The 10415-nt window shown below is 49.4% G+C and overlaps 1 protein-coding gene across 1 annotated transcript in view; it reads right to left on the reverse strand.

Annotated features, from left to right (window-relative positions):
- Positions 1–10415, reverse strand: part of LOC140455576 (uncharacterized) — a 65771-nt gene that overhangs the window by 18345 nt on the left and 37011 nt on the right. The window contains exon 9 of the mRNA XM_072550497.1: positions 3847–3927. Within this exon, the coding sequence (XP_072406598.1) occupies positions 3847–3927 (81 nt within the window). The remainder of the gene's footprint in view (positions 1–3846; positions 3928–10415) is intronic.

The raw sequence follows: 10415 nt of genomic DNA on the forward strand, positions 1-10415 counted from the left end.
AACGGACAACACATAAATTGAGCAGTGATATACCTGCTCGGAGTGTGTTAACATCAGATCACAACAAAACCTGTACTTATCCAAAACATCACGAGCATAGAACATATAAAATTCACAAAAATAAAAGCTCTTTAGTACACTCAGATCAATATAATAAAAAAAATTTCTAAATTGTAAAAAAAAGTATAAAACGTATTTAAATGGAGATCTTCCCCCTTATTCCCAGGGTGCATCACTTCCTTTCCAAAACACCCATCATCACCTCTCCCAACCAGTGCCCCACCCTTGACCCAGGTACCCCACGATAGGATAAAGAAAATGCAAGTATACTACTGAACTAGAACTAACAGTGAGTACCCTATTCACCAGCCCCCCCCACCCACACCAACACCTGAATATATTTGGTAATGTTAATACCATATATGAACATATATGACTATAAAATTACAGTCTCAGCAAATAATAATTAAATATATTACAAAATAACAGGGGAAAACAATCCCACTCCCAAGGACAAAGATAAAATAGGGTAGCCACCATTTCCCCCATCTACATTAACTAGACCCTCTGGCCTATATATATATAATATACATATATAAAAAAAAGGGAAAGGAAATCGCTAAGTAAAGGATGAATAAATAAGCCCTTCTTCCCACCCCCGCGGAGATAATAATAAACAGTAAGATAATGAAAGGAAAAAAAAGGTGGGGGATAAACCGGGGTGGGGTAGGGCGAAACAACATCGATTAACTCTTATGATTTGTCTAAGAGAGTCCAAAAGTTCCTTGGCCTTCTCCGGTGATCCGAAGTTAAACACGGACCCTTCATGGCTATAGCGTAGTATAGCTGGGTAGCGCAAGGAGTATTGAATGTTTAAATCCCTTAAATACTTCTTTGCTTCATCAAACACCTTCCTCTTTTGGACCAAAGCTGGGGAAAAGTCCTGAAATAACATAATCTTGGATCCTTTATGAGTCATGGCTTGTGGACCTTTCCCAAGATTTCTGGAGGCTTCCAAGAGTATCTGCCTCACCTTATAGCTCTGCAGCCGGAACAGGACCGGGTGGGGGCGCTGGTTCGAGCCGGGCCCGTGTATTGCAACCTGGTAGGCCCATTCTACCTTTACCTGGCCTGATCCAGCCTCCAGATTCAATAACTACGGAAGCCACTGTTCAAGGAACCTTATAAGCTGGCCTTCTTATGCCTGTTCGGGAAGGTCCAGCAAGCAAATATTTTTTCGACGACCTCGAGACAATGTGATTCTCTAAGGTCCGGACTCGCTGCTCGAGAGTCCGGACCCGATCCACGTCCAATTCTGCAATGGCCTCGGAGGTCACGGCCTTTAGCTATGCCCCTCCGACTCGGCGCTCGATTTCTTTGATGTCTCGGCCGTGCTTTTACAGCGCGGCCCAGAATGAATTCCACTGACTTCGGGACTCTTCTATGAAAGCATCGATCTTCGCATCGGGTTTGGAGATTATTTACGCGAGGCTCGCCACCGTAGGTAAGTCCCCCGGGCAGCTGCGGACGCCTCTGCTGCAGCTGGGGAGAGGCTCCTTTCCCCGAGTCATTTTTACAGGAGACTAAACTGTATAAATTTAGTACTAAACCACTAACTACTTTTTTTTATTTCAAAAATACACTTTATTCATAAAATAATTTGATGGTCTGTACAGTTGGTCATGCCGTACATACGTAAACATTTACATACAGAGATCAGAATTTATCATTTTTAGACTCAGGTCTGTACATTTATCCATCATATACCTATATATTTAGCTGAGGCGTCAGCAGAGCCCAAATGACTGCGCGGGCCCCCTGTTCTTCTTTAGGCAGGCAGATGTTACATGGTGGTCTTTCCCCACCGCGCCTTGGTGGCAGCTGCCCCAAGCTTCAGCGCGTCCTTCAACACGTAGTCCTGGACCTTGGAATGTGCCAGTCTGCAACACTCAGTCGGGGTCAACTCCTTCAGCTGGAAGATCAACAGGTTTCGGACCGCCCAGAGAGCGTCCTTCACCGAGTTGATGATCCTCCAGGCGCAGTTGATGTTCGTCTCGATATGAGTCCTGGGGAACAGGCCGTAGAGCACGGAGTCCCGCGTCACGGCGCTGCTCGGGACGAACCTTGACAAACAACACTGCATTCCTCTCCAGACTTCCTCTGCATAGGCACATTCCAGAAGGAGGTGTGTGACAGTCTCCTCCCCCCCCGCAGCCGCTTCGAGGGCAGCGTGTGGTGCGGCAGAGAGTCCAGGCGTGCATAAAGGATCTCACAGGCAGAGGCCTTCTCACCACCAGCCAAGCCATAATCACATTAAATAAAAACTATTTTTAATTGATTTGGTGAGTGTGGTGGAGGAGGATGGCCCACTTTGCCTCGGTCTTGGGAGAAGCACTATATAGGAGAAAGTGAGGACTGCAGATGCTGGAGATCAGAGCTGAAAATGTGTTGCTGGAAAAGCGCAGCAGGTCAGGCAGCATCCAAGGAGCAGGAGAATCGATGTTTCGGGCATGAGCCCTTCTTCAGGAATGAGGAAAGTGTGTCCAGCAGGCTAAGCTAAAAGGTAGGGAGGAGGGACTTGGGGGACGGGCGTTAGAAATGTGATAGGTGGAAGGAGGTCAAGGTGAGGGTGATAGGCCAGTGTGGGGGTGGGGGCGGAGAGGTCAGGAAGAAGATTGCAGGTTAGGAAGGCGGTGCTGAGTTCGAGGGATTTAACTGAGACAAGGTGGGGGAAGGGGAAATGAGGAAACTGGAGAAATCTGAGTTCATCCCTTGTGGTTGGAGGGTTCCTAGGCGGAAGATGAGGTGCTCTTCCTCCAACCATCATGTTGCTATGGTCTGGCGCTGGAGGAGGCCAAGGACCTGCATGTCCTTGGTGGAGTGGGAGGGGGAGTTGAAGTGTTGAGCCACGGGGTGGTTGGGTTGGTTAGTCCAGGTGTCCCAGAGGTGTTCTCTGAAACATTCCGCAAGTAGGCGGCCTGTCTCCCCAATATAGCGGAGGCCACATCAGGTGCAGTGGATGCAGTAAATGATGTGCATGGAGGTGCAGGTGAATTTGTGGCGGATATGGAAGGATCCCTTGGGGCCTTAGAGGGAAGTAAGGGGGGAGGTGTGGGTGCAAGTTTTGCATTTCTTGCGGTTGCAGGGGAAGGGGCCGGGAGTGGAGGTTGGATTGGTGGGGGGTGTGGACCTGACGAGGGAGTCACGGAGGGAATGGTCTTTTCTGAATGCTGATAGGGGAGGGGAGGGAAATATATCCCTGGTGGTGGGGTCTGTTTGGAGGTGGCGGAAATGACGACGGATGATACGATGTATATGGAGGTTGGTGGGGTGGTAGGTGAGGACCAGTGGGGTTCTGTCCTGGTGGCGGTTGGAGGGGCGGGGTTCAAGGGCGGAGGAGCGGGAAGTGGAGGAGATGTGGTGGAGCACTTTCGACTCAGACTTGCTGAGTCACCTCCATCTTGGATCCCTGAGCCTGGGCTGGGTTAAACATGGAGTCTCTTTCTCCTCCCCGCAGTGTTTACAAGACTTTAGACCAGGAATGATGAAGCTGTTTGGCTTCTCCCAATCGATGTGAAGATTAAAATTGTCCATTGGAACCATTTCCCATTTGCTCGGAGCTTCTCTGATCTCGGGGTTTCTCCATCCTGCTGTCAGGAGACCTGGACACAAATCCCATCAGAGTCTTCCAGACTGTGCTGCCTTCAATGTGTAAAAGATCAGTCTGGCTGTATAACAGGCGGCTGGTCAAACATCCCCCATTTCAAACTCTCCCCAAGAGATTCCCATTCACCCCAGATACAGAGAGAGAGAGAGAGAGAATGAAAAGCTGAATTCTGTACTTACCGGGAGAGACCCGGGAAAAACACAGGGAGATGGAGAGAAGGATCAGCAACATTCTGGGAATCCACTGTCCTGATGAGAATCAGGGATTGGGAATAAAATAATCAGGGATTGGGAATAAAATACTCAGGGTGAGGGAACGGGATCAACTGCTGTTAGAGTCTGTAAGAACAAACCACCTTCTCCCCCGCCACTCCATGTCAATGCTGAGCTGCAGATCATTTCCTGAACTTCAAGCTGCAGAAGCAGAGAGTCAATGATTGGTCCCAGTCTCAATAAAATACCCAATAAAGAGAGGAACAGATTTCTGTCACCAGTTACCAGGAGGATCACACTCAGACAGGTTGAGTTACCCACAGGGAAACAGCGCAGTAATCACCAGGCAGGCGTGTGCTCCCTCCCAGTTGAAATAAAAAAAAGTTGGGGAACACTTCAGCGGTCAGGGACATTCAGCTTCAGATCTTCCGGTGACCATCCTCCAATGCAGACTTCAGGACAGGCAATTACACAAAGTGGCCGAGAAGAGGCTGATAGTGAAGTTACGGAACCGGGATAAGGGAATGGAGATAGACAGATACAGATAGAGTAGGTAAAAACAATGACTGCAGATGCTGAAAATCAAATACTGGATTAGTGGTGCTGGAAGAGCACAGCAGTTCAGGCAGCATCCAACGAGCAGCGAAATCAACTTTTTTTTATTTCAAAAATATACTTTATTCATAAAATGATTTGATGGTCTGTACATTGGATCATGCCATACATATGTCCACATTTACAAACACAGATTCGACTTTATCCTTGTCCTTTACAATCCTGTGCATTTTTCAATCTTGTATATATACATATATTTGGCTGAGGCATCAGCAGAGCCCAAAAAAACGTCCGCATGGGCCCCCTGTTCTTCTTTAGGCAGGCCGATCTTACACGGGGGTCTTTCCCCACCGCGCCTTGGCGGCAGCTGCCCCAAGCTTCAGCGCGTCCCTGAACACGTTTCGGGCAAAAGCCCTTCATCAGGAATAAAGGCAGTGAGCCTGCAGCATGGAGAGATAAGCTAGAGGAGGGTGGGGGTGGGGAGAGAGTAGCATAGAGTACAATGGGTGAGTGGGGGAGGAGATGAAGGTGATAGGTCAAGGAGGAGAGGGTGGAGTGGATAGGTGGAAAAGAAGATAGGCAGGTAGGACAAGTCAAGGAGTCAGTAACTGAGCTGGAAGTTTGAAACTAGGATGAGGTGGGGGAAGGGGAAGTGAGGAAATTGTTGAAGTCCACATTGATGCCCTGGGGTTGAAGTGTTCCGAGGCGGAAGATGAGGCGTTCTTCCTCCAGGCGTCTGGTGGTGAGGGAGCGGCGGTGAAGGAGGCCCAGGACCTCCATGTCCTCGGCAGAGTGGGAGGGGGAGTTGAAATGTTGGGCCACGGGGCAGTTTGGTTGATTGGTGTGGGTGTCTCGGAGATGTTCCCTAAAGCGCTCTGCTAGGAGGCGCCCAGTCTCCCCAATATAGAGGAGACCACATCGGGAGCAACGGATACAATAAATGATATTGGTGGATGTGCAGGTGAAACTTTGATGGATGTGGAAGGCTCCTTTAGGGCCTTGGATAGAGGTGAGGGAGGAGGTGTGGGCACAGGTTTTACAGTTCCTGCGGTGGCAGGGGAAAGTGCCAGAATGGGAGGGTGGGTCGTAGGGGGGTGTGGACCTGACCAGGTAGTCACGGAGGGAATGGTCTTTGCGGAAGGCGGAAAGGGGTGGGGAGGGAAATATATCCCTGGTGGTGGGGTCTTTTTGGAGGTGGCGGAAATGTCGGTGGATGATACAGATAGAGTGTTCAGTGTGCACCCATACACAGCTCACTCAGGACTGTAGAAAGATGTACACACACGGGTAATAGGTACAATGTCAGATACATGGAGAAGTTAGACTGCAGGGTCTGTTTCTGAGCTGTACATCTCTATGACTCTATGCCCCAGGGACTATCCCGATGTACAGTCACCTCCCCCAGTTGGAAGGACTGAGCCATATGTTTACTGTGAGAGGGGGGGATCCCAGGGTCCTAGTGCTGTCCTGATGCTCCTTGAGCTGGTGGGGGAGGCCTCTTCTCAGCCCCAGCCTTACTGACTCAGAGCCTGAACCTCAGCCTGACTGTGCTGGAGCTTCCCCGTCACTGGGACCGAGTCATCACTTTGCACCTGTTCCATTTTTCTGCTTCTGCAGCTTCACATCAAACAATGGATCAAATTTCTCAACAAATAGGGTGCAGTCTCCAAAGATTGTTGTATTACTGGTTTTTCCAGTTTGTAAACTGAAGCTGTTTCCCCTCAGAATGTTTAATTCACAGTCCCTGATTGGAACAGGGACAGTGTATTCCCAGAATGTTGTGATCCTTTTCTTTCCCTCCCTGTGTTTTCCCTGAGTCTCTCCCGATGAGTACAGAATTCAGCTTTCCATTCTCTCTCTGGGAACTGGGAGATTAAAGGCCATTCACGAATCATAGAATCCCTACAGCTAATCCACCCAACATACACATCCCTGGACACATCAGCCAAAAAATAAACCCTGGACACTGTGGGCAATTGAGCATGACCAATCCACCCAGGGTGCACCTGTTCGACTGTGGCAGGAAACTGGAGCACCCGGAGGAACCCCATGCAGACTCAGGGAAACTCCACACAGACAGTCACCCAAGGCTGGAATCAAACTCAGGTCCCTGGTGCTGTGAGGCATAAGTGCTAACCACTGAGGCATGGTGCCACCCTGGGTCATGGGTCACAGGTCAGTATCAGTCACTGCTAACCCTGGGCTGGCTGGGAATCCCATGGACCCTGGTGTTCTTCCTGGTACTGAGTCTAATTCATGACACAGTCAGAGAGGAGACACACAGACCTTGGGAGGGGCAAGTGTGGAAGGGGGGAGTGCAGAGAGAGAAACACCCAGGCTCACCCCCAGGGTCAAGGTTCTGGGTCATGTGACAAGGAGAATTGGGCTATTCTACCAGGAAAGGAAGCACCTGATGGGATTTATAAAACATTAAACAGTCTGGAAACGAGAAATCTGAGATTGGTTTTAAACTAAACCGAGAGATTCAGAACAGGAGGACACAGTTACAGTGAGAGAGATTCTTTACCCAGTCAGTGATCAATGAGCTAAACCTGACAGAGAGTTTAATGTGAGGGAACATGGAGTGGATTAATTACAGAGAGTCAGGTTGGCCTGTGCGCTATTGTGAAAAGGATTTTTTTCGGAATTGATTGAAACTTTTAATTACAGTGAATCCGGTTGGTACAGGTACAGAGAACCCGGAGAGTCAGGGGGGATTGATGATGAGAGATACGGAGAACCCAGTGTCGGGGGGATTGATGGTGAGGGTCAGGTACAGAGAACCCAGTGTTAGGGGGGAGGGGGGGATTGGTGGTGAGAGTCAGGTACAGGGAACCCAGTGTGGAGGTGGGGGAGGGGAATTGATGTTTAGAATCAAGTACAGGGAACCCAGTGTGGGGGGTGGGGGAGGGGGTTTGATGGTTAGAGTCAAGTACAGAGAACCCAGTGTCGGGTGGGGGTGGGGTGGAAACAGACTGTTCACTGCACCCTGCTCCTACCAATAACCATCTTGTGAGAACACATTTCCCCATGAAACCTCATGGCACACCCCCACCCACCTCCCCTCCTGTGGGATGTGAACAGATCGAGCAGATGAAGACTATGTGTCCATGAGGTACTGTGGGTCATCAACACCAGCGGAACTGCCATCCAATACAAACTGTCACCTCATGGCTCAACCCAACCCCCAGTCTCTCATTACCACCAAGCCAGGGGACCAACCCCGGTTCAATGAGGAATGTGGGAGGGATCACAGGAGCAGGACCAGGGAGAGATGAAAAGTGATGTCTTTTTTATTCACTGGAGGGATGTGGGAATCACTGGCTGCTGGAATTTATTTCCCATCCCTAATGGTCCTTGAGAAGGTTGGGGTGAGCTACCTTCCTGAACAGCAGCAGCTCATGTGGTGGTGGGAGGGAATTCCAGGATTTTGACCTAGTGACAGTGAACCAAGTGCAATATACTTCCAAGTCAGGATGGTGTGTGGCTTGGAGGGGAACTTGTAAGTGATGGTGTTGGTCAGTGAAGTGACAGATCAGGACTGATTGTGCAGTAAACAGCAGAGGGAGCAGAGTCAGAACTTAGTGATTCCACAACCGATAGATAAGATCGAAGCTCTGCTGTCCTGTCACATCCAGGTGTGAACATTGAACAACTCCCTGGAGGAGAAAGAGGCTTCTCATTCTGGAATGATACTTTGGTCACGGGATTCCTTCTCCAGAGACAATAACCATGTATCACACCTCCCCCTAGTTTTTGTATTGATTCTGTTTTTGTGGGATGTGGGTGTCTGTGACTGGCCAGCATTTATTACCCGTCCCTAGTTGCCCTTGAGAAGGTGGTGGTGATCTGCCTTCTTGAACTGCTGCAGTCTCCCTCCTGTGGGTTGAGCCACAATGCCATGAGGGAGGGAAATCCAGGATTTTGACCAGCAATAGTGAAGTAATGGTGATATATTTCTGAGTCAGGATGGTGAGTGGCTTGGAGGGAAACATGAAGGTGGTGGTGTTCCCATATATCTGCTGATCTTGACCTTCCAGATGGAGGTGGTTGTGGATTTGGAAGGCACTGTTTAAAGATCTTTGATGATTTTCTGTCGATAGCAAACACTGCTGTAACTGAGTGTCAGTGATGGAGGGACTGGATGTTGGTGGATGCAGTGCCAATCAGTTGGGTTGCTAGGTCCTGGATAGTATCAAGTTTCTTCAGTGTTGAGATGGCTGTACTCATCCAGGCAAGCAGGGAGTATTCCATCACACTCCTTACTTGTGTCTTGCAGGTGGTGGACAGGCTTTGGGAAATCAGGAGACGAGTTACTCGCTGCAGTATCTCTAGCCTCTGACCTGCTCTTGTAGACACTGCATTTATGTGGTGAGTCCAACTGAGTTTCTGATCAATGATAACTCACAGGCTGTTGACAGTTGGGGGGATTCAGTGATGGCAACACCATTGAATGCCAAGGGATGGTGGTGAGATTGTCTCTTGTTGGTGATGGTTATAACTTGGCATTTGTGTGGCACAAATGTTACTTGTCGCTTGTCAGCCCAAGCCTGGATATTGTCCAGACCTTGTTGCATTTGAACATGGACTGCTTCAGTGTCTGACGAGTTACAAATAGTGCTGAACATTGTGCAATTATTGGGAAACATTCCCATTTCTGACCTTATGATGGAGGGAAGGTCATTCATGAAGCAGCCGAAGACGGTTGGGCCTAGGACATTACCCTGAGGGACTCCTGCAGAGCTTTCCTGGAGCAGAGATGACTGACCTCCAACAACCAAGACCACCTTCCTGTGTGTCAGGTATGACTCTATCCACTGGAGAGTTTTCCCCCAGTACCCATTGATTCCAGTTCTGCTCGAGTTCCATGATGCCACACTCGGGTCGAATGCAGCCTTGATGTCAGGGGCTGTCACTCCCACCTCCCCTCTGGAATTCAGCTCTTTTGTCCATGTTCGAACCAAGGCTGTAATGAGGTCAGGAGCTGAGTGACCCTGGCAGAGCCCAAACTGGGCGTCACTGAGCAGGTTATTGCTGAGCAGGTGCTGCTTGATCGCATTGTTAATGACCCCTTCCATCACTTTACTGATGATCGAGAGTAGACTGATGGGGCAGATTGGATTTGTCCTGCTTTTGGTGTGTAAGATATATCTGGGCAATTTTCTACATTGTTGGGTCGATGCCAGTGTTGTAACTTTACTGGAACAGTTTGGATACGGGAGTGACAAGTTCTCGAGCACAAGCCTTCAGTACTATTGCCTGAATGTTGTCAGGGCCTGAAGCCTTTGAACATCTGTTTACAGTCTCTGAGAATGGATTATTCCCCATCCTAATGGACATTTATTTTGTTTCTGCAGATTCCCCAAAGGGGACCTACACAACAGCTCCGAGTAAGTGACTGAGAGGACAGAGTGTTGGGAATGATGGAGAAGGTAATGGGAGGTGTAGATCAGATCACCTGCAGTATGGAAACAGGCCTTTCAGCCTAACCCTCTGAAGAGTAACCCGCCCAGACCCAATCCCCAACCCTATATTTACACCTGACTAACACACCTAACACTATGGGCAATGTAACATGGCCCATTCACCTGACCTGCACACCTTTGGATTGTGGGCAGAAACCGGAGCACCCGGAGGAAACCCACACAGACACGGGGAGAATGTGCAAACTCCACACTGTCACCCGAGGTGGGAATTGTACCCGGGTCCCTGGTGCTGTGAGGCAACAGTGCTAACCACTGAGCCACCGTGCTGCCCCTATTCGAGTGTAGAGTTATATTTGCCTGGGTGTTGCTCAGGGTGATGGGTCCATCTCCTCACAATGCTGTTTCTCAGCCAACACTCTCTTATCGTCCGGTTTCTCTACTCCATGTCCCCAGTGTCTCTCCTTCGAATTGTCACCCTCCATTCTCTTCCCCCATTGCCCCTCCCTCCACTCGCTCACCCTTAATTCCCACTGGGTGGTGCTCGGAGAGTCTGGT

This window comes from Chiloscyllium punctatum, chromosome 30, assembly GCF_047496795.1.
Source record: "Chiloscyllium punctatum isolate Juve2018m chromosome 30, sChiPun1.3, whole genome shotgun sequence".
NCBI lineage: Eukaryota > Metazoa > Chordata > Chondrichthyes > Orectolobiformes > Hemiscylliidae > Chiloscyllium > Chiloscyllium punctatum.